At 42.7% G+C, this 25,527-nt stretch overlaps 1 protein-coding gene across 1 annotated transcript; it reads left to right on the top strand.

Annotated features, from left to right (window-relative positions):
• Positions 1–2,279: 2,279 nt before the first annotated feature.
• LOC143933097 (uncharacterized) lies at positions 2,280–13,082 on the top strand. Its single transcript, XM_077456037.1, has 4 exons — positions 2,280–2,389; positions 3,341–3,385; positions 4,864–5,136; positions 12,658–13,082. Exons 1-4 carry the CDS (start codon positions 2,386–2,388, stop codon positions 12,834–12,836), a joined length of 501 nt encoding a protein of 166 aa, XP_077312163.1. The 5' UTR covers positions 2,280–2,385; the 3' UTR covers positions 12,837–13,082.
• The last annotated feature ends 12,445 nt before the right edge of the window (positions 13,083–25,527 follow it).

Below are 25,527 nucleotides of genomic sequence, written 5' to 3'. Positions count from 1 at the left end.
TGTACGCTCCATCAGACAAACTTTTTCGTTTTTAATTGGACTTTTGTTGGCTGTGCGAACGGACAAACTTTCCGGCAACAAAAGTCTGATGGTGCAAAGTCCGATCGTGTGTACAGAAAACCATCGGACTTTTATACAAAGTACAAACACGCATGCTCAGAACCAATGCAAAAGATCAGACAACAATACAGAATCTGTAGTGGGGGGGTCATAAAATTCTGGTAAGGAGTCATTTTGGCTGTATGGTGGTGGATCAAGCACTTGCTACACAGTAGAAGATTTGACGATTTCATCTATATTGGACTCTTGTTGGAATTTAAATGTTTATATAATTACACATTGAGTGTTCACTATTTTGTTTTATAGATTTTTTGTTTTTCTTTTTCTTTTTTTTATTGTTCACTGTGATCAATTATCCTATAACCCTTATTCTTTAGGACTGGGGGTAATAGGCTTATAGGGCGGGCGGCAAGTGGTTAAATAGCAAAAAATGGGCTGGCCATGAAGGGAGTCAAAATCTTCCGGTCAAAGTAAGAAAAACGACTTTAAACTCCAGTTGTTTTTTTGTTAGCTTTTCTGTTCGCTAACAACTCCCCCCCCCTCCCCCCACCCCTCCACCTTTCTCCCGTGTTAAAAAAAAGTTTTCAAGTTTCAAGTTTAATTGTTTCAAAAGCCTAAGCTTTTTTTTTTTTTTTTTTTTTTTTTTTTGGAGTGGAGAAGGGTTGCAAAAATGTTTTGGCTAAAATATTGCAAAAAAGGAATCAAAGCAATACCAAATTAAATGTGCCTATATTTACACTATTCTTTGTTTAATTTGAATTCCTCGAAAGCAACAGCACTTTGTAATGAAGCACCGATTATAAAAAGTGAAAGCCACTTATAAATAGGAAACAAAAAGTGTTATCTTGATCTGATAAATGCTATGTGAAGCAAATAAGTAAATAAAAAAAAAAAAAAAATTTTTTTTTTGACACAGTGCAAACAGGGAAATGCATATACTAATGTTCAGATATTAGTCCATCATCCCATCAACACAAAATTTTTTGCTTGTGATCTCCAACGTGTTATAAGCACACCACACCGATATAGGAAAAGTGTTATCAGAGTTTGCAGGAAAAAAGAGGACTTCCACCACCAACACTACTGCCGCTTACCAGCTACACTGATCCCATCTCAGAGACCAGATATCGCCAAATCAAAAACACTTCCTCTGAGCCTGGACTGCATGGAGGGTGTATCCCCTTTAAGCGCTTGGTTCAAGTGGTTAGAAGAATCCTACGGCCACACCGCTCATTGCCCTGCTCATTCTGCTCCACTTGGGTCGCTGTTTTCTCTGTTGAACACAAATTCCGATGGATTCTCCGACCGTGTGTACAAGGGCTAAGTAGGCAGAAGTAGCTTTTCAGGTCACCCACACGTGGCAAACACTGCTGATGAATAGCTTTTAAAGTCAAAAAACTGATTTTCACACTACAACGCTTAAAAAAAAAATAATTTTATTAGACTCAAGTAAAACTTCATCAGATCATTTGTTTGTCCATGGGATATTCTTCATTGATTCTTATAAAAATATATGCTTTGCTTTTATATAATGATGACTGCTAGAGATGGGGGTAGTTGTAACGTCACTGTCTAAATATGGACACTGGCCAAATTGGGGCAATAAAATTGGCAAAATCTGGTATATTTGGTCTATGATATTGCCACTATGCCTGCCCTTTCCCTTCGTGTGCATCTGATCTGTTGAGTTTTCTTTTTCAGCAATTTGGCGGGTGGCATGATTGACGGTGGCTTTACTAAAGACATTTTATAGGGATATTTGTTTTTTTAATTTTTTAGTAAAGGTCTTGAGTAGTCTAGGTTACATTTTTTGTGAATGAGTAGAGGTACTATGTAGCCATATACTTTAGCTTGTGGTAGGGTCCTCTTTTTTTTTTTTTTAAAGGGAGCTGCCAGATTCCAGTAAGCCCCCCCCCCCGCCCATCGAACCCCTTTCAACCTCCAGGGCAGAGGCCCTTGCCCTCATCAACATGGGGACAAAGTGCGTTGCCAAGTGGACCCCCCTGAAGAGACAACCCCTAAGGGCATGTGAACCATGTTGCAGGGTGGTTGCAGCTTGGATTCATTCACTTGAGTGGGTTACGTCCTCTGGGTATAATTTTTGCAGCAGCATGTGTGAAATCCACTCAAAGGGCGGTTGCCATCTTAGTTTAAGGTGTGGTGGTCAGGAAGTGAGGATTGTGGCTAACCGTAGACTTACTGGTAGAGAATATCTTTCTCTATATATATTTATTCATTGTATGGGCATCTACTGTATAACCCATTAACAAATGACCTTTGTGCTTATTTTAGGTAAAAGAAAGGTCAAAGAGCCTCTGCATCAATATGGGTATGTAACCATTGTGTAAGTTTTGTTCTTCACACATAGGGAGCCTGTAAGTTCTTATCTGTAATCTAGCTGTGCACACATCTAAAGGGATACTGGGCGGCACATTGGTGAAGTGGGCAGTGCTCTCACCTAGCAGTAAAAAGGGTCACTGGTTCCAATCCCATACCAGAACACCATCTGCCTGGAGTTTGCATGTTCTCCCTGTACCTGGTGTGTGGGTTTCCTCCAGGCACTCCAGTTTTCCCCCATACTCCAAAGACATGCATGTAGGTTAATTGTCTTCTGTCTAAATTGGCCCCTAGTATATGAATGTGAGTTAGGAACCTTAGATTGTAAGCTCCTTGAGAGTAGGGACCGATGTGAATTTACAATGTATATGTAAAGTGCTATGTAAATTGACGGTGCTATATAAGTACCTTAAATACTGTAAATAGATACTACAGTTCTTTTTGTACCATGTTTGCCATCGGCTAGGACGTCTACACTGGGGGAACAGCAGGATTATAGGAAATGTTTAAATTGTTGCATTTGTAAATTCTATTAATTTGCATGGGTATATTCAAAGAGTTAGGGCCGGTTCACACAGCGGGCGATGCGAGGCGACACGACTCGCCTCGCCTCGCTCCCGCAAGTCGCCCCCGTTCTGTACAATGGAACCGTTCTGAGAGGAGCGACTCGAGTCGCTCCGACTCAGAAAAAAGGTTTCCTGTACTACTTCTGGGCGACCTCGGGGCGACTTGCATTGACTTCTATACAGAAGTCATCTGCAAGTTGCCGCTGAGGTCGCGGCGAGGCAAGTCGGTGTCGCGTCGCATCGCCTGCAGTGTGAACCGGCCCTTAATGTTTCAAATATTTTCAAATAGGCCTTCAAGCAAATGTACATCTTTTGTCAATACCATTGATTCACATTAAATGTGTCCGGTATATTCAACATTGTTATGTCTTTTGCAGACTTTACCGCTGTGCTGGGAACTCTTTTCATTCTCTTTACTTTTGGTAAGCATGCATTGTTTGAGCAAGCAAAACATATAATGCATTGTTGGTTGCATTGTTTGGTGTGAAGGAACTTGAATGTCCCGACCTCAACCCAATTCACCATTGGAATGAATTGGACCGCCAATTGCATGGCGGGTCTTCTTATCCAATATCAGTACCTGGCACCTGCCTCAAGAAATACTCTTTTGGCTGTAGGGGAACAAACTCCCATAGACTCCCACACTAAAAAAGCCTTCCCAGAAGAAAAGAGGACGTTATTGCTGCGAATCGGAGCATATCTATATGAACGCCCATGGTTTTCGGAATTGGATGTACAGGAAGCTCATACAGTATAGGTGTGATGGTTAGGTGTACAAACTTTTGCCAATATAATGTATTGTGCTTAAGTTTCACTCTATACAGACCATTTAGAACAGGGATAAGCAATTAACAGACCTCCAGCTGTTGCAAAACGACAAGTCCCATCATGCCTCTGCCGCTAGGTGTCATGCTTGTGGCTGTCAGAGTCTTGCTATGCCTCATGGGACGTGTAGTTCTGCAACAGCTGGAGGTCCCTCTAATTGCTAAGTGCATATTCCTGATTTAGAATATAGATTTTTTATCAACGTGGGAGTGTATTCCTAAAGAGAAGCCTGACACTTTGCCCATTCAGAGCCCCATTTAAAGAGGAAATTTTATAACACACTCTGATACTTTCCCCCGCCATGCTCCCTCACCAATCGATTTTTCTGTTGTCACCATTGGAAATACCCAGTACTTCTAGGTATGGGGGAGTATGTGATCCAGGATGGCCAGTTACCAGAATATAACCCTGTCACATGGAGGATTGATTGATTTTTTTGCAGCCATCCAGCAAAGGTGCTAACTGCACACATATAGCCACTAGAAATCACCCTTAAAAATCCACAAAATATAATTCAGAAAACATGGACCACCATTTATTTAAAAATGTGACAACTACATAAAAACCTAAATTTATTCATAACAGCACCCTATTGGTATGTATTAGTAATAGTTTTACTTTATTGGGTGACTTTGTTATAGCTTGTAGCAGTTAGCCATATTCAACTGTGTGACTCTATAGTCACGTGGGCCGCTCAGATGTGATAGAGAGGAAATGCTCAGCATAGAAACTCACTGGAAACTGAGCATGTGCAGAGCTGGCAACATCGCTCTGCAAAATCCCTATCTGAATTGGAGGCATGGCCATAAGGGGGCGATAGAGAGCAGCAGGATCAACCATTTTTTTTTTTGCAGAATACAGAAAAGGAATGTCATAGCGAATGAGTGAGTATGAACAGCATGGAATATTCCAGTAATTGATCGTTTTTTTATGAAGTGGGTTTAGTGACACTTTAAATCCTGCAGCCAACCTCTTAAAACATCTTTAACATTAAGATCGGTTTAGTGTGACTAACTACTCCCATAGCTTGGATAAATAAGACTCTTCACAGATATGTGGTTTTGTTCTTTCATAGGTAATACAGCTAATGATTACTGCGTGTCCTTCAACTGTACGGACTTCTTAGGTCACATGCTTATAATCAAGAAGGAAAATGTTGCAGAAACTTACTGCACATTGGAACAGAATATAAAAGTTGGAGACACTGTTACTTGCCCGTCCGGTGCCAATGCCACAGTTATAAACAGCTCCTGTGTACTGCTCAAGACTCAAGAAACGCTTGATTTTCTGATGGAATATGGCATTGATAATAAGATACATGGGGATGTCTGCAGATCGATAAAAGCAGGTAAAATTTATCTGAAGCTTTATATACAATAGATCTTGTCAGCCTAGTTCCTTTTTTTATGGCACTACGGTCCAATAAGGGCCTCATCCACCATCAAGAGTTTCCACCAGTCCCAGCTTTGTGTAAATAGTTTCTAATCTGTAATGCCTATTCTTCTTTCATCCTGAAATAACCCCATTACCAGGGCTGGACTTACCATTGGGCTTGACTGGGCTCAAGCCCATGGGCCCTGCCGAGATACATAGCTGAGTATACTCGGCTTGGCTTCGCTAACAGTCACGCCCAGTCCCACCCTATGATGGACATAACACAGGGACTGGGCGTGACTGTGAGCCGAAACGACTACACTTGGCTACTATCGGCTCCACTCGGGACTCCGAGAGCCATTTTTAAACTTCAAGACTGCAATGACAAGACTACACTGGCAAGGCTGAAAATGACACTGGACAAGGCTGCAGATAGATGGGCAAGGTTGCAGATGGACACTGAGAAGGCTGCATTGATTGGCATTTAAATGCAAGCTTTTTCCTTAAACTTCCCTCCTAGAAGTTTTTTTCCTTAAAATTCCCTCCTAAACTTGGGGTGCGTGTTATACGCCGATAAATACAGTAATGTATAGAAGGGAAGACAGGGCCCGAAAGTGACTCAAGCCCAGGGGCCCCCACTATCCTAAGTCCTGCCATGCCCATTACGCTTTTCATTTTCAATGATTGTCTTCCTATGGGTATAGGTAACAGAAATGACCTTGGCAAAGGTCATTTTCACCCAACCAGTTGACATGGCCTGTACACCCGTGCCTACCTTAAAGTAGAAATAAAGGCAAAACTTATTTTTTTTTCATTTTTGATAGAGTAAGGGAGGGTTATTGTAATGGATCCCCGTCACACTCCGCTTGAGTGCTTCCGTCAGTACACTGCTTCCTCCAATCTGGACCTTCAGATATCAGATCTTACAGCTGAATATTGTAACCGAGATCCAGACGAGACCAGTTCAGTTACACAGCTTGAAACATGGACTGTTTATTTTGAGATCTCACACAAATATATACACCAGAATAACAATACAATCTGTGACCAGAAACCTAATTAACATGAGCTAATTAACTAATCGTTTAGACAGCCTAGGTGAATCAGAGGCATGACCTTTTAGGACAGACTTGCCATCTTTTAGCTCAGAAGACACAATCAACATTATCATAAATATAAACACAGCAAACCTCACAATAGCAGAAGCTAATTACAATTAACCATACAAACAGTGATCCCCCCTCCTCAGCCTAGTAGGCAACAAACTAAAGTAGGAGTAGACTGTCCGGCTCCTACCCAGTTCTATAGGCCTGTGATCAGCTCTTTATATAAATTCTGGGAGATATTGTGGATAAATATTACTGTTATATTTAATTAACCACCTTCTCATTGTCCATTAAACAGTTGTCCATCATTTTTCTCATTCACCCTGTGCCCTTAATGGACACAGGGTGACTTATGCCACGTACACATGAATGTACTTTTCGACAGCAAAGGTCCGACGGAACGAATCCGTCTGACAATTCGATTATTTGTGGGCTTCATCGGACCTTTGCTGTAGAAAAATCAGACGGACTTTAGATTTAGAACATGTTTCAAATTTTTCCGACGGACTTGAGTCAGGTTGAAAAATCAGTTTGTGTGTATGCTAGTCCAACGGACGAAAAACAACGCTAGGGCAGCTATTGGCTACTGGCTATGAACTTCCTTATTCTAGTCCGGTCGTACGTCATCACGGTCGAATCCGTTGGACTTTGGTGTGATTGTGTGTGGCCAGGTCCGTTCGTTCGGAAAGTCCGTCGGAAGTCCGCCGACAGTCCGTTGGGAAGACAGTCGGACCTAGTCTGCCGGAAAGTCTGGTCGTGTTGTGTACGCGGCATTAGATATAGAAGGTGCATGGGGAGTCTAAACAAGGTTTTCCCAACCTCTCCAAGGGATTCTGGATTCCACGGACCCTCTCCTCACAGTTATAACCCCTGTCAGATTATTTTTTTGCCATCTGTCCCTCATTGGTTGGATCTCCTTTTATGCCCTGTCCATTAGCCAATGCAAGAAGTGAGAGGAAATCCCTTCAAAGTGAGTGAATCCCTGGTTGTCCCCAGGGTAACCAAATCTAGCGTCCCCATTGCACGAGTTTTCATTTATTTTGTCCTGGGGACAACCCAAATTTTTGGATTTTTCTTCACTTTTAATTATAATAGTAAACATGACAAATAGAGAGGGTGAATCTCCCTAATGGGAGCTAATCCCTCTCCACTCTATCCAAACCTAAAAAAAAGTTTTCCCTTTAGTTATACTTTAACCACTTCAATACCGGGCACTTTATCCCTTCATGCCCAGACCAATTTTCAGCTTTCAGCGCTGTCACTTTTTAAATGACCATTGCGCTGTCATGCAACGCTGTACCCAAACAAAATTTTTATAATTTTGGTCCCACAAATAGAGTTTTCTTTTGGCGGTATTTGATCACCACTGGGGTCTTTACTTTTTGCTAAACAAATAGAAAAAAAGATGAAACTTTTGAAAAAAAAATGTTTTTCTTTGTTTATGTTATAAAATTTTGTAAATAAGTACGTTTTTTCCTTCACTGATGGGCACTAAGATGGCACCAATGAGGTGGCACTGATGAGCACTGATGATGGGCACTAATATGCAGCACTGATGGGCACTGATAGGTGGCACTGATGGGCATTGATAGGCGGCACTGATGGGTACTTATAGGTGGCACTGATGGGCACTGATAGGCGGCACTGATGGGTGGCACTGATGGACACTGATAGATGGCACTGATAGGCATCACTGATGAGTAGGCACTGGCAGGCATTACTGATGGGTACTGATTGGAATCATTTATGGGTACTGATGGGCATCATTGGAGGGCATCCCTGGTGGGCACAGGAGGACCTCCTGGGGGGGGGCTGCACTGATAATTAATCAGCGCAGACCCCCCCCTGTCAAGAGAGCAGCCAATTGGCTCTCCTCTACCCATCTGTCAGCGCAAGTAAAGGAAAAGCTGATCATGTGGTAAAAAGCCTACATCAGAGGCTCTTAACCTAGATCAGCATTGCGGTGCATCAGACTGACACATCACACCACTGATGTCAGGATAATGAAACCACTTCCCGAAGGTCATTCTGTTATATGGTGGGTCGGGAAGTAGTTAAGCTTCTCTCCAGGCAAATCTGATTTATAACCCCTATCTTGACTCCCTTTTGAGAATCCTTTTTTTACCTACCTATTGGGAGAAATCTCCTTTGAAGTGCGGGTCACACCACTCAACTTAACCACTTAAGCCCCGGACCAATTTGCAGCCAAAGGACCAGGCCCCTTTTTGAGATTCGGCACTGCGTCGCTTTAACTGACAATTGCGTGGTTGCGCGACGTGGCTGCCAAACCAAATTGGCGTCCTTTTTTTTCCCACAAATAGAGCTTTCTTTTGGTGGTATTTGATCACCTCTGCGTTTTTTATTTTTTGCGCTATAAACAAAAATAGAGCGGCAATTTTGAAAAAAAAATCAATATTTTTTACTTTTTGCTATAATGAATATCCCCAAAAAATATATAAAAAAACATTTTTTCCTCAGTTTAGGCCGATACGTATTCTTCTACATATTTTTGGTAAAAAAAAAAAATCACAATTAGTGATTATTGATTGGTTTGCACAAAAGTTATAGCGTTTACAAAATAGGGGATAATTTTATAGCATTTTTGTTAATATTTTTTTTTTTACTAGTAATGGCGGCAATCAGCGATTTTTATTGTGACTGCGACATTATGGAGGACACATCGGACATTTTTGACACATTTTTGGGACCATTGTCATTTATACAGCAATCAATGCTATTTAAATGCACTGATTCCTGTGTAAATGACACTGGCAGTGAAGGAGTTAACCACTAGGGGGCAGTGTAGTGTTATGTATGACATTATGTGTTTTTTTTTTTATCGTCGGGGGCGTGGCCTGGCATGTGATGTCACTGATCGTCCTTCCCTATAAAAGGGAAGAGACGATCGGTAACAGACACACAGGGAAGCACGGGGAGAGGTTTGTTTACACAGACCTCTCCTCGTTCTTCAGCTCTGTGACCCGATCGCGGCCACGGTCACAGAGCACAGGACCGGGTCGGGAGCGCGCCACCGCCGGCGCGCTCCCGACCCACAGCTGGGCACTTAAAGAAACACGTACCGCTACGTGATTGTGCCCAGCCTTGCCATTCTGCCGATGTATATCGGAGTGAGATGGTCCTTAAGTGGTTAAAGTTAAAAACAGAAGGATTTTTATCTTAATGCATTACATGCATTACGGATCCGTTCTCCGACTCACCGATGGAAGCGGTGAATCGATAGAAGCATTGGAGGGCGGTGGGAGTGGAACAGCCACTATGATTGTTCTTATGGTGTTGGGAATCACCGGCTGAACAAGACAATATCTGAATGATGCCTGTAGCTGCAACCATCATTCAGATATACCCCCGCAAAGTGAAGGACGTCACATGACGTACCATAGGCGGGAAGAGATTAAGGAGTGTCTACCTATTGGTTTACATAACAAAACTTATACTTTTCACTCAACCAGTTGACATGACCTGAATACCTAAGCTTACTTTAACGCCCTCCTACCCGGCCTATAGTATAATAACAGCCAGGCGGGACTTTCGTTTTTTCCGGGTGGATGTAGGGTTGCCACGTCGTTCCTTTAAAATGTAACACATATTAATTACACGGATTCTGTGGCTGATTAAGGCGGTAATTAAACTCACATTTGGTGCCTTATCTGCATTAAATTAGCCTCAGAACCCGTGTAATGAATATGTGCTTGGGTTTTAAGGGATGAGGTGGCAACCCTAGGTGGATGTCACATGACATCCTTCCGGATCGCGCCTCGTGCGCTGCAGTGCAATCTGTCACAGCTGATGACTGATCAGTGTACCAGCCTGCTGGCGGTACCATATGACAGCTGTGACCAATCACAGCAGATCACATGACAATTGTAAACAATGGATGGCTTCCTATCATGCCATCCATTGTGTACAATTGTGGTGCTAGCTGTGATTGGCCCTTGAGATCACCATGACCAATCACAGCCCATCTGTTCCAAGTGATTAGCTGTCACCAATCACAGCTAATCACAACAAAACAAGCTGAATGAATTGATTCAATTAGGTAAAATGCTTGCTTATAGCAAAAAAAAAAAAAAAAAACGCTATAAGCAATTATATTGTTTAAAAAAAAGAAAAAAAAAGTATACTGATCACTTTCCCAGTGTAGTTCAGTGTTACTATGGTAATTTTATATTTCTCTATATTGAAAGGAAAAACACAATAAGGGAGCCCTCAAAGCTGAATAACCCAAGGGGAAACTTCCTGTGTCTTTATGTTATATTGCTCTAAACTTTTTTCAAAAAAAAAAAATAATAATAATAATAATAATAATAATAATAATGTTATATTGCTCTGGTCATAGTGTGTTAACAAAAACAATTTTTTTTTGTACTGTCACCAGTTTGTGTCCCTGATCACCGCCACACCAGTTATATGATGACACAGTAATGCATTGGTGAGAGTATGTAAAAAAAATATATATATATATATATATATATATATATATATATATATATATATATATATATATATATTTTTTTTTTTTTTATTTCTTTTACAAAAAAAATAAGACAAAAAAATAAGACAAAAAATTACAACTTCAGAAAACTCACCATGCCTCTTAATGGACTACCTACTTTCCAAAAGGGGTGATTTGGGGGATATTTAATCTAATATTTATTTAAATATTTAATATTTAATTGATTTTCTGATATACTATTATCCCATAGTTTGTGGACTCTATAACTTCCCTACAGATTAAATAATATACACTGATTTGGGTTATTTTCACTAAAGAAAGGTAGCAGAATACATTTTGGCCTAAATTTATGAAGAACAATTATTTATTTGCAATATTTTTTATAACAGAAACATAGAAAAAAGATTTTCTTGTTGTTATTATTTTTTTAATTCAATCTTTCTTTGTTTATTTGACAAAAAAACCCCAAAAAAACAGTGGTCATTAACCAGTTCCCGACCAGCGCGTGCCAATGTACGTCGGCAGAATGGTATGGGCTGGCATATTGGCGTACAAGTACGTCCAATCTTTAATGCCGCCCTGCCATCGCGAGCCCTGCTGGTCGGGACCCCCGTGAGTCCGGTCGCGGGTCCCGCGGACTCGATCGCCGCAGGCATACCCGCGATCGTCTCACGGGGCGGCTGAACGGAGAGATGCCGTTGTAAACAGCATCTCCCCGTTCTGCCTAGCAACTAGTGACGCTTATCTCTGCTCCATGTGATTGGAGAAAAGATCAGTGTTCACTAAATGAAAGCCCAGCCCCCAACAGTTAGTAACACATCCCTAGGAACACTTAACCCCTACACTGCCACCCACTGGTTAACCCCTTCACTGCCAGTGTCATTTACACAGAAATCAGTGCATTTATATAGCAGTGATTGCTGTATAGATGACAATGGTCCCAAAAATGTGTCAAAAATGTCTGATGTGTCCTCCATAATGTCGCAGTCACAATACAAATCGCTGATCGCCGCTATTACTAGTAAAAAAAAAATCATTAATAAAAATGCCATAAAACTATCCCCTATTTTGTAAACGCTATAACTTTTGCGCAAACCAATTAATAATTGCTTATTGCAATTTTTTTTTTACCAAAAATATGTAGAAGAATATGTATCGGCCTAAACTGAGGGAAAAAAAAAGTTTTTTTATATATTTTTGGGGGATATTTATTAAAACAAAAAGTAAAAAATAATGCGTTTTTTTTCAAAATTGTCGCTCTATTTTTGTTTATAGCGCAAAAAATAAAAACCGCAGAGGTGATCAAATACCACCAAAAGAAAGCTCTATTTGTGGGAAAAAAAGGACGTCAATTTTGTTTGGGAGCCACGTCGCACGACTGCGCAATTGTCAGTTAAAGCGACGCAGTGCCGAATTCGCAAAAAGTGGTCTGGTGTTTGGCCAGCAAAATGGTCCGGGGCTGAAGTGGTTAAATATCACCAAAAAAAAAAAGCTCTATTTGCGAGAACAAAATGATAAAAATTCTGTTTGGGCACAGTGTTGTATGACCGCGCAATTGCCATTCAAAGTACAACAGCGCTGAAAGCGGAAAAAAAAAACGGGGCAGGAAGGGAGTAAAAGTGCCCGGTATTGAAGTGGTTAAGCCTTTCTCCAGGCAAGTCTGTTTTTTTTGTTTTGTTTTTTTGGGGGGATTTTTTATTAACCCTGCCCCAACTCCCTTTTTTAGAACAATGATTTTTTTTCCTATTGGGAGAAAATCTTTCAAAGTGCAGGTGACATCACCCAACTTAGGGACCTTCAAGTGGTCTGGCCAATCGTATTCACTCCACAGACCATGGTAGGAGAGTAGAGACAGATTGTGCCTATGCAGTAAAGCTGATCACGTCTTAATGTGATTTTTTTTTTTTATTGACAGTTTGTCCAAAGACTGATCATCCAAAGACCGATCATCCAAAGACTGATCATCCAAAGACCGATCATCCAAAGACCAATCATCCAAAGACTGAAAATAAAGAAAATAATTACTGGTACTTACTGCTTCTAATTGTTTTTTTCGTGCCGCTCATCATCTACATTGTGGCTGTCATTCGGTGAGTAGAATACGGAATTTTCCAAACTTAACGCAGGTGTACATATTAATGTAAATATGAATGATGCTCATAAATAGAAGCACGCCATCACCAGTCATGATTCTAACAACCTAGCAGTGCAAATGAAAAGCACAGGTCCCTATTTTTACCCAAATTTTTCATGTACTCATTAACATTTACTTGTTCATGTCTAAAGTGGCCCTGTCAAGTCATGAAAAAAATCCCATTGCCAGCTCTCTTAGACCTTGTACACACGGTCAGACATTCCGACGGAAAATGTCCGATAGAGCCGTGTTGTTGGATAATCCGACCGTGTGTGGGCTCCATCGGACTGTTTCCGTCGGAATATCCGACGGACCAAGTTTTCCAGTTTGGCTATAAAACTTTCTGACAACATGATCCGATCGGACCTTGTCCGATCATGTGTAAAGAATTCCGATCGGACAAAGTGCCACGCATGCTCAGATCAAATTCCTACATCAAAGCTATTGGCTACTAGCCTGAACGTAGTCCCGTCGTAACGAAATAACGTCATCACGTTTTGAACGATCAGATTTTCCAACAACTTTGTCCGACCGTGTGTATGCAACAGTTTTGGACAAAATCCGTCTGACAAAATCCGACGGATTTGGTTGTCGGAATGTCCGACCGTGTTTACAAGGTCTAATAGAGAAGGTAGTGTATGCTCCCTACCAGTGGCCCATGTCTCCTACCTCCCATTTCAATAAATCCCCATTGCCGGCTCTCTTATAGAAGATGCAGTATCGGGGCTTTTTTCTGCACACACAAGGGAACGCAGTTCTGGCACCTCCAGCACTGAATGTATCCAATGGCAAAGGGTGCTGGGTGTGCTGTAGGAAGGGCCGGTGCTTCCGCTAGGTGAAATAGGCAGCCAGACTGGGACAGAAATGTGGCCCTGGACTTCATCCAGACCGGCCCACTTACATTTTGAGTGTCCCATCAGCACTCCCTTACATCAGAGTGTCCCATCACCTTCCCTTTTACAACAGAGTGTCCCATGAGCAGCCCCCTTACATCAGAGAGTCCCATCACTAGCGCCCTTACATCAGAGTGTCCCATCACCAGCCCTCTTACATCAGAGTGTCCCATCACCAGCCCCCTTACATCAGAGTGGCCCATCACCAATCCCCTTACATCAGAGTGTCCCATCACCAGCCCCCTTACATCAGTTTCCCATGAGCAGCCCCCTTACTTCAGAGTGTCCCATGAGCAGCCCCCTTACATCAGAGTGTCCCATCAGCACCCCCTTACATCAGAGTGTCCCATCACCAGCCCCCATACAACAGAGTGTCCCATCAGCACCCCCTTACATCAGAGTGTCCCATCAGCACCCCCTTACATCAGAGTGTCCCATCAGCACCCCCTTACATCAGAGTGTCCCATCAGCGCCCCCTTACATCAGAGTGTCCCATCAGCACCCCCTTACATCAGAGTGTCCCATCAGCACCCCCTTACATCAGAGTGTCCCATCAGCAGCCCCCTTACATCAGAGTGTCCCATCAGCAGCCCCCTTACATTAGAGTGTCTCATCAGCAGCTCCCTTACATCACAGTGTCCCATCAGCACCCCCTTACATCACAGTGTCCCATCAGCAGCCCCCTTACATCAGAGTGTCCCATCAGCAGCCCCCTTACATCAGAGTGCCCCATCACCAGCCCCTCTTACATCAGAGTGGCCCACTGAGCCATCGGCCCACCGGGAAACTCCCTGTAGTCCCAATGGCCAGTACATGCCTGCTGACTTCCCTATTAGAGGAACACAATTAGGGGAACACAAGGGGCCCTATGCAGGGATGGGGCACTGACTGACTCTCCAGGGAAAGCAGCAGCCGTGGAGGACATCCGTCAAGGCTGCTGCAGAGGAGCTCATCCTGTGAGGAGGGCGACAGTGGAGGAGGTGGGCACGAGGACTGCAGAGGAGGCTGGCCCTAGGATAGCTGGGGAGGTGGAGGAGGCGGCCACCAGGACAGTGGAGGAGCCGGGCACGAGGACAGCAGAGGAGGCGGACATGAGGACAGATGGGGGGGTAGAGGAGGCAGGCACAAGGATAGTTGGAGGGGTAGAGGAGGCGGGCATAAGGACAGCAGGGGATGCAAAGGAGGCAGGCATGAATACAGCGGAGGATGGCGGGCATGAGGACGGCTGGGGAGATGGGCACAAGGACAGTGGAGGAGATGCAGAAGGCAGGAGTACAGTGGAGGAGGCGGGCACCATGCCTCTGGACATAGCTGCTGCCCCGGTGAGTCCGCTCTCAGATCCTGCTGTAGTCCCCCGTGCGGCCCTAGACAAGACTAACGACACCCCCCCCCCCCCCAGCTACCAGGGGGGGGGGTGTTAGTCTTGCCTTAGGCACAAAATGGTCAAGCATCGGCCCTGGCTGGAGGGTCTATTGATGCTGGCTGCCAGGAGATCTATTGTTCCTTGGGTGTTCAATTTTTCTCTATTTTTTTTCTTGGGTGTTTTTCATTTTAAAGCTCATGTGAACCCTAGTTATTTATTATTGTAATGCAGACAGGTTGCATCTGCAGTAAAAATATATATATATATTGAACTATTTAATGGTACTTACCGTTGTCAGGGACTTCAAAACTCATGAATTCAATAAAAAGGAGAAAACTTAAAGTGATTGAAAAGGATCGTTTTTAAAAAAAAAATTTATGCTATACTTGCCTCCACAGTGCAGCTCGTTTTGCACAGAGTGGCCCCAAACATCCTCTTCTGGGGTCCCCTGGCAGCTTTCGTGGGACCTCCCCGCATCAGATAGCGCTCTCCCAAGGGGGGTTACCTTGCGGGCACGCTCCCAAATCCAGCATTTGCGTCCACAGACACGAATGCCGGACTTGGCCCCGCCCCCCTGGCGCCCGCATCATGAGATTTGATTCACAGCAGCGGGAGCCAGTGGCTGTGCTGTTATCAATCTATCCAATCAAGAGCTGGGACCCCGTGGAGAGAGGGACAGCGCGTCCCAGCCGAAGAGATGAAGGGACTCACGGAAGTAAAACTGGGGGCTAAGGGGCCGGTGACTGGCAGGTGTTTTTTCACCTTAATGCATAGGTGCATTATGGTGAAAAAACACGAAGGTTTACAAGCCCTTTAATTAATCAACAAGCTCACTGGCTCTGGAGAGGCTGCTTGTGTAAATGAAGGCTTGTACTAGGGTTGCACCGATACTAGTATCAGTATCGGTATTGGTGCCGATACCGAGTATTTGCACAAGTATCGGTACTCATGCAAGTGCACCAATACCTGAAACCAATACTTTCAGGCTCGATTATTTGAGCTGTCAGTGGGTCTTCCCACTGTTAATGAAGTCTGGTAATTGGAGCTGTCAAAAAAAAGCATATTAACAACATTGCTCAGCCCTGAAACACTAAAATAAAAAGAAACATTGTTTCTTTTTGTATCTTTCTGTTTCTTCATCTGCAGAAGGGATGAAGAAATGTTTCGCTGTTTAACCACTTATTAACCCTTAATTTACTCTAATCAGCCTTAATTAACTTCCTATTCTCCTCCATTTAATTATTATTTTCCTGCTTTTTTTCACATCTATTTTATAAACAATAAACAAGTAAAAAAAAATTGTTTGCTTTGTTAGTGAATATTTTTACATATTTATATTAACATATATTTACACATTTCACATTGAAAAAGCACTAAAATACCAAAAAAAAAAAATCTATTTATTTCATTTGTAAATAACTTTTCAATGCTTTGTACCATTGTTGAAAGCTGAAGTTAAAACAAAACAGTTGCGGTAGGTATCGGTAATTGGTATCGGCGAGTACTAAAAAAAGAGTATCAGTACTCGTTCTCGTGGTAAAAAAAAATGGTATTGGTGCATCCCTAGTAAAAACCCAACAGCAGACCAAATGGTGAGAGGCCAAGTAGCTTTAATGCTTCATATGATCACTTAAAATAATCTACACATTTCCGGGGCTTCAAACACTCTCTTCATCAGGGTTGTAAAATAAATACAAAGAATAATAAAAAAAATATATAAAAATTCAGTGTTAAAACAAATTAAATCAGAATTAAAATGATGTTGCCTTTTCAAGTAAATTGCTACATATCAATTTGTTATTTCAATACAGTATAATTCCTTTTTGACACTATAAATATAATACAAATAAGTATAACTTTTCATTTTATTTATTTTATAGCCCCCTTATGACCCTTATGACAGAGGAGTATTTTGAGCACATGCTGGCTGTTTTATTTGATCATATGATGGATCTTTAAAACTACTTGGAGAAATCCATCATTTTAACTGGTGCTCCTGTTGTGTTTTTTTTGGGGGGGGGGGGGTTTACCTTAAAATAAACCTTTGCTTTCTTGCAGATTTGTGACATCTGCTGGTGGCAACTTCAAAAGCTGCCACTTCTGAGGGGTTGAGGTGTCTGTATCCACCACTGTGGTTGCACACATTACCCACCAATACATCACTACTGCTTCTCTGTTGCTTTGAAGGTAGTGGTTGTGTTTCGGGTGCTTAGCTTTTCATCTTTTCAGCACCCAATGCTTAAAAAAAAAAAAAAAAATTATATATATATATATATATATATATATATATATATATATATATATATATATATACATATATATATATATAAATATAAATATAAATATATATATATATATATATAAATATAAATATAAATATAAATATATATATATATATATATATATAATTTAAAAAGTGGGATGGACTTGAAGGACCATTTGGTCTTTTTCTGCCCTAACGCTTCTACATTTTTATGCAGTGTCTGGTGGATGAAATCACGGCATGCATAAGGGTATGTAGGCATCCCACACACCCAAAAGCATTGGCTGCTGAAAATATAAGCACCCACCCTTACTCTTCTAGAAAACGGAGATCGGAGGAAGCATAATTTATTTTTTACAGGTATATAGAGTATAGCACCATCGATTTATGCAGTGCTTTACACATATATTGTACATTCACATCAGACCCTGTCCTCGAGGAGCTTACAATCTAAAGTCCCTAACTCAAATTCATACATACACATACTAAGGTGAAATTAGAAAAATTAACCTATCAGCATGTGTTTGGAGTGTAAAACAGTGGCGACCGGTGGTCGGTCAGCCGGCCAGCGGGTCTGGTGCACTGACTGACCCGCAAATCCCTTTCCCCAACTTTTTCATTCCCCCGACTTAGTTGGGATAGGCGGAGCACTTTGGTGGAGGTAGGTCAGCCACGCCTCTTGACCTTTTACCTTTGAGGACATGCCTGCTGACCTTTGGAGAAGGTCCCTATTCCAAACCCTGAGTCCTAACCAGGGGCGGACTGGCCATTGGGCCACTCAGGCACTGCCCGAGGGCCCCGTACCACTAGGGGGCCCCATCAGGGTTTCCAGCCTCAGTAAAACCAGGGACAGTATGTAAAAATCTGTGTTTTTTTTACATCTGTCTCTGTAAAGTCCCTTACTGACATCCCCTTGGTCTAAAAATCCTGGGATTATAGCTGCCCCACCTCTCTAGTACCTTCTCAGCCAATAGAAACATGTCTGTGTATACTGTGTGATTTTATACTGTGTGTGTGTGTGTGTTTGTGTGTGTTTGTGTATACTGTGTGGCCCCATAATGTCTGATTGCCTGGGGGCCCCATAATCTCCTATTGCCCGGGGGGCCCCATGAGTTGTCAGTCCGCCCCTGGTCCTGACCTTGTTCTTAGAGGGGAAACCCTAACCCTTACTATAATCGGCGCTTCTCCTCTCCCGGGCTCTCTCTGGGCGGTGGCGGCTCCCTCCCAGTTTCCTCCCACCTGGCTCTGGCTTCGGTTTCCCCTGTCCTTCCCCTGCTCTCCACGGGCGGCCAGTCCGGAGTCTTCTCTTTTCGGCCAATCAGAAAATGGATCCCAGACCTGCTTCTGATTGGCCAGATTGAGAATCGGTGTCACAAGAGTGAATATTCATTTGTAACACCTGGGTGGGCCCGTAGCATAATGCTCTGCACCATGAGGTGCTTCAAAATACACACACACCCCTGCCGCTATAATTCTGGTGCCCTTCATCCATAAAGGGGTCGTACGCCTGAGTAGGGGATGGCAGCGGCGGTCCGTGGATATCCATTAGTCATATGGGGGTGGCTGGAGAGAGGGGGCGGTGCCCGTGCCCCTAATGGATTGACCGCCACTGTGGTGAGAGGAAACCTGAGTACCTGGAGGAAACCTACGCAGGTACAGGGAGAAAATGCTAACTCCAGGCAGGTAGTGCCGTGTGTGGGATTTGAACCAACAACCCTAGTGCTGCTCAGGGGAAGTGCTAACTGCTAAGCCACTGTGAACTGATAACAGTTGTTGATTTACTTTTTATTTTATTTTTTTCAGGGGTGGAGAATGTCACGCAATAGAAGAACAAAATACTGAAGTAAGCATGTCAATATTGGAAAGTAAACAATTATTTTACGGCAAACACTGAAATATTAATTGACAACATGCTCAGCAAATATTTGCATGACTTATAAAGGCTTCTTACAATGGTGTCACATACCCTTAATGATTCGCACACACCACATCCTGAATTACAGTACATTGCATTATTATGAATGTGGACTTTTTTAGGTGCCCAAGGATTACATAACATAATGTTCAAAATTTTACAAAATGTATTGATACAAAAAGCATTACAGAAGGCAAGATACATATTAAAAATGGTAGAAATCCCGCGAGCCACCACTACCCAGTCGCTTAAATTGAATAAATTATCCAAAAACTTCTAGCGTTAAACACTTCACATATATCGTGCAAAGACAAATGAATAAATTAGATACGCTGCGCTAAAAAATTATATTAACCACTTAAGCCCCGGACCATTTTTGCTGGCCAAAGACCAGAGCACTTTTTGCGATTCGGCACTGCGTCGCTTTAACTGACAATTGCGCGGTCGTGCGACGTGGCTGCCAAACAAATTTGACGTCTTTTTTTTCCACAAATAGAGCTTTCTTTTGGTGGCATTTGATTACCTCTGCAGTTATTTTTTGCGCTATAGACAAAAAAATAGTGACAATTTTTAAAAAAAAAAAAAACGCACTAATTTTTACATTTTGCTATAATAAATATCCTCCAAAAATATATAAAAAAAAAAATGTTTCCTCAGTTCAGGCCGATACGTATTCTTCTACGTATTTGTGGTTAAAAAAAAACGTAATAAACGTTTATTGATTGGTTTGCGCAAAAGTTATAGCATTTTCAAAATAGGGGATAGTTTTATCGCATTTTTATTAAGAACTTATTTTTTTTACTAATACGATCAGCGTTTTTTTTACCATGACTGCGACATTATGGCGGACACATCGGACATTTTTGACACATTTTTGGGACCATTGTCATTTATACAGCAATCAGTGCTATACAAATGCACTGATTCCTGTGTAAATGACACTGGCAGTGAAGGGGTTAACCACTAGGGGGCGGTGTAGGGGTTAAGTGTATCCTGGGGAGTGTTTCTAACGGTGTGGGGGCGTGGCTATGTGTGACATGTCACTGATCTCTGCTCCCGATCACAGGGAGCAGAGATCAGTGACGGTGTCACTAGGCAGAACGAGGAGATGCCAGTTTACATTAGCATCTCCGTGAGGCGATCGCAGGTATCCCCTTGGACATCGAGTCCACGGGACCCGCGATCCGACTCACGGAGCTTGCCGTGAGCACGTGCCTGCATGCCACATACAGGTACATTAGTTTGCCTGTATGAGCCCTTCTTCCGACGTATATTGGCGTGAGGCGGTCGGCAAGCAGTTAATAATAGCGTACACTGTTACTACCGTGTTTCCCCGATAGTAAGACACCCCCGATTGTAAGACGTATCGGGATTTTCAGAGGGTTCGGCTAATATAAGCCGTACCCCGAAAGTAAGACATATGTCTTACTTTCGGGGAAACACGGGGGTATTGCCGCCTCCAGTGGCGTACTAAGAGTGGGGCGGGGGGTGCGGGCCGCACCGGGTGCCACACCCTGGGGGGGGGGGTGCCAGGCCAGCGCCCTCCCCCTCCGACTGAAGAGACAGCGCCGTTCTGATCAGTCTCGGGCAGCGGCTGTCACTCACAGCCGAGCAGAGTGAAGCCGCCTCCCCCTCCTCTTGTATGGCTACACAGTGCTGTCCATGAAGGAGAAGGAGGGGGAGGCGGCTTCACTGAAGCCGCCTCCCCCTCCTCCTCCTCCTCCATACACAGCACTGTGTAGCCATACAAGAGGAGGGGGAGGTGGCTTCACTCTGCTCGGCTGTGAGTGACAGCCGCTGCCTGAGACTGATCAGAACGGCGCGACGCAACCACAGAGAAGGGGATTATTGCGCCAGGTTCCGGATCACTGCCGACAGGTGTCACTGGCTCTGTGTCCTCCCGGTACAGGTCAGTGCTGGTCATACAGAGAGAGACCAAGGAGGGGAGGGGGAGGGGGGGTGAAGAGATTCTCTGCAGCTCTTATTATGTAACCGCAAGATGCAGCTGAGGAGGACTACAAGTCCCAACATACCGGGCTGTGTGGGCTTACAGTTCTCCTCTGCTGAGCATAGCAGCTTTGTATGCTTGGACTTGTAGTCCTCCATAGTGCAACTGCACTGCGAGCTGGCTACCTGGACAAAGCCTGCTCATTTCAGGACAGTGCCATTGCTACCCATGAGAAATATGGGCCAATGATTCGGCAAGAAATGTCGTCCCGAGAGTCCCAAGAAAATCCACAGGAACCTAAGAGTGTGGATGTTTATGATGATATTCCTGAGGATGATGACATGGTTGTCATGGAATAAATCTGTTTTATCTTCCAGTATTCCACTGTTCGTTCTTACCATTTTTCATTGTTTTACATGTTATGCAATGTTGTAACAAGACATTCTTGGCACTTCCTTTTATAAAACTGTTTTGTGGTGAATACAATACTGTTCAGGTTGTTAATAAATGTTAATTTTATGGTTAAAACAAAAAATTCTACAATTTTTTTCCAATATAAGACATACCCCGCAAGTAAGACATAGTGGGGCTTTTGGGGATAAAAAGAAAGTAAGACACTTTCGGGGAAACACGGTATGTGTAATACCTCCAAGTTATTAAATCAAATAGTAAATACGTATCAGTGAATACATAAAATAAATGCATATGGCATACAATAAAAACTACATTTAAAATGCCTGGTACATAACTGTGCTCAAAAGAAATAAGCGTGAACAAATAATACACCAAAAGTACTCCTGTGCTGGTGTAAAGTGTCCAAACATGTCATTAATGACCGTGCTAACAAAAGAACAACACCAATACAGGAAAAATTGGTGGTTCAGGTTATATGACAAAGTGCTCATGTGCATATGATGAAAATCCAACTGTGTTGCTGATAACTAGAGCTGCACAATTAATCATTAAAAAATCGCGATCTCGATTCAACCCCTCTGACGATCTCTATTGCAGAGTTTGCCGATTCTTTCATATAACAAGTGGAGAGACTTATCTGCTCACTCAGCTGTCAAAAGAAAACTCCCGGGCAGTCTGCCGAGTTTTTAATATGAAACATTGTAACTAAGCTTCCTTCTTAGATCAAAGGGGATACACTTCTGTTTGTAAAAAAAAAAAAAAAAAATCCGGGCAGTCTGCCAAGTTTTCAACAAGGTGTAAATTCCAGAAGTTTAACCACTTAAAGTCTAAATCTTTTTCTCACACTTCTTTCTTAAGTTAAAATCAATATTTTTCACTAGAAAAATGACTTGAAACCCCCAAACATTATATATATTTTAGCAGAGACCCTAGGGAATAAAATGGCAATTGCTGCAATATTTTATGTCACACTGTATTTGCCCAGCGGTCTTTCAAACGCAATTTTTTGGGAAAAAAAACACTCCGACGAAAAAAAAAAAAAAAAAAAAAACGAAAACGCAGTGAGAATCGTGATGTATCTTCTAAGCAAAAAAATTGTGATTCTCATTTTAGCCAGAATCGTGCAGCTTGACTAAGAATGTGATAAAAGTTTGTGTAATTCAAAAACAATTTAATGTGATTCGAGATGTGCTAGTGTGTCCTCACTCAGGTGCCCCCCCCCCTTAGGTAATAAATGCTCACCTTGGAGCATGCGACTTGCGATTAAGCGAAGTCAAAGCATACATGTGAACCACCTCTGGGCTCTTTTATAGTATCAGTCTCCTGGGTTCCTCAGGATACTATCATATCATATATTAAAAAGCCTCTGTAATTTACAGGGGTATATAACTCCGTCCTGTCACCATGTAAAGTGTATCACCTATATTACATTTGTACATAAAATACCATATAAAACAATGCAGAAATTGCTCATTGCTCAAGGAACCCCTGGCAAACTCTGAAGGGACCGTAATGCCTTGTACACACGGTCGGAAATTCTGAAGGAAAAGGTCCGATCGAATTATATTGTCGGAAAATCCGATCGTGTGCGGGCTCTATCAGACTTTTTCCGTCAGAAATTCCGACAGAAAAAATTTGAGCGCAAGATCTAAAACTTTTCGACAAAAAAATCTGATCTGATTTTTTTCCGATTGTTTGTAGAGAATTCCGACGGACAAGGTGCCACGCATGCTCAGATAAAATTATGAGACCAAAGCTATTGGCTACTAGCCTATACTTTGTCCCATCGTACGCAACAAACGTCACCACGTTCCGAACTAATGGATTTTCCTAACAACTTTGTCCGACCGTGTGTATGCAACACCAGTTTCAAACAAAATCAGTTGGAAAAAATCCGACGGGTTTTGTGGTCGGAATGTCCGACCGTGTGTACAAGGCATAAGGCTCCATGGAACCATGATTGAGAAACCCCGATGTAGGGGATAAACCCTACATCAGGGGTCTCCAAACTTTCTAAACAAAGGGCCAGTTTACTGTCCTTCAGACGTAAGGAGGGCCAGACTGTGGCTATTCAGAGTAGAAATGGTCCCGATCTTAGTGGGAAAAAATAATGCCCCATTGTTTGTTTCAGTGGGAGTAATTGCAACCAATATTGGTGTAAGTCGGAGAAATTGTGCCCCGTTATTAATGACATTGGGCCCCATCCTTGGCGTCATTGAGAGAAATTGTGCCCCATCGTTCATATCATTGGGCTGCATTGTTGGTGTCATTGGGAGGAAATGTGCCCCATTGTTGGTGTCGTTGGAAGGAAATGTGCCTCATTGTTGGTGTCGTTGGAAGGAAATGTGCCCTATTGTTGGTGTCATTGGTAGGAAATGTGCCCCATTCATTGGTGTCATTGGAAGGAAATGTGCCCAATTGTTGGTGCCATTGAGAGGAAAGGTTTCCATTCATTGGTGTTAGTGGGGGGGGGGGGGGGGGGATTATGCACCATTGTTGTTATCAGTGAATGAAATGGTGCCCCAAGTCCCGGATAAAAGCAAGCAAAGTGCGGCAGTTTGGAGACCACTGTCCTACATGGTGACAGGAGGGCGTTATATACCCCTGCAAAATATGAGGACAGGGGGCTTTTAAACATCCATATTGACTTAAGTAATGCTTTTATTTTGTGTACCCAGAAATTTTGTATAATTTTTAATTTTTTTGTACTAAAAATGTTACACGCCCTTCGCCTTCAACCAAAAGACAAAAATAAATGCATTAAAAACCTTGTATCTTCAGAACCCCAAACTGGCAGTTTATTCAGTAGAAGGTGAAAACCCTTATAAAATGCGGTCCAATTTTTTTTAAACAAGAAAATAATTCCTTCTTGATCTCCATAGGCAATATAATGATTGTGTGAAACAGCAATAGAATAGTTATATTGTAGCAACAGAATGTATTTTGCCCACTTCATTTTGAAAAAACAATTAATATTCAATTTTTTTATTTTTAAAGGAATCACAAATATAGAGCTTCCAAGATGAAAACGCTGATGAAATTCTCGACAACTACAAGTGAACCTGAATGCAGTGTGAATATTGAGCCACTCATAGACATTATCCAATAAGAAAATTGTGGTCATTCATCCTCAGCTTCAGCTCACGGAGATATTTGCTTGCTTGTTTTAGCACCACAATAATACTTTCTGTTATACACTGATCAGCCATGACATTATGACCACCCACCATAACATTATGACCAACCCACTTAATATTGAGTAGGTCCCCCTTTTGCTACCTAAAAAAGCCCTGACCCATCAAGGCATGGACTCTAAATTAACATCCACATGAATGGCAGGTCCCAAGGTTCCCCAGTAGGACATTTGCCCAAAATCATCACACTGCTTTTGCTGGATAGTCTTCTTTCCATACTGCATCCTGGTGCCATCTCTTCCCCAGGTACACGACACACACGCACCTGGCCATCAACACCCATATGGTTCAACAGGCCAGGCCACCTTCTTCCACTGCTCCATGGTCCAGTTCTGATGCCCATTTTAGGCTCTTTTAGCTTGGACACAGGTCAGCATGGGCACCCTGACCGGTCTGCTGCTACCCAGCACCAAACAGCGATGCACTGTGTGTTCTAACACCGTTCTATCAGAACCAGCATTGACTTTTTCAGCAACCTGAATAGGATTAGACTATACGGGCCACCCATGGCCCTGGTGCCGGTTCTTCGGTTGCCCTGCCTTGGACCACTTTTGGTAGGCCTTGACAGTTTTGGAGTTGTTATGACCTCAGTCGTTCGGCCATTACAATTTGGCCCTTGTCAAAGTTGCTCAAATCCTTGCACTTGCCCCCTTTCTCACGG

The sequence above is a fragment of the Lithobates pipiens genome, unplaced genomic scaffold (assembly GCF_037356315.1).
Source record: "Lithobates pipiens isolate NorthernLeopardFrog02 unplaced genomic scaffold, aLitPip1_a1.2 Scaffold_27, whole genome shotgun sequence".
Classification (NCBI taxonomy): domain Eukaryota; kingdom Metazoa; phylum Chordata; class Amphibia; order Anura; family Ranidae; genus Lithobates; species Lithobates pipiens.
Note: the sequence above shows the minus strand (reverse complement) of the source record. Positions and strands in the feature narration are given on the sequence as shown.

Bases quoted from the DNA above. Each gene is read 5' to 3' on its own strand.
- LOC143933097 (XM_077456037.1), top strand. The intron at 3,386-4,863 runs GTAAGCATGCAT...GTTCTTTCATAG, and splicing joins TTTCATTCTCTTTACTTTTG to GTAATACAGCTAATGATTAC. The intron at 5,137-12,657 runs GTAAAATTTATC...TTTTATTGACAG, and splicing joins CTGCAGATCGATAAAAGCAG to TTTGTCCAAAGACTGATCAT.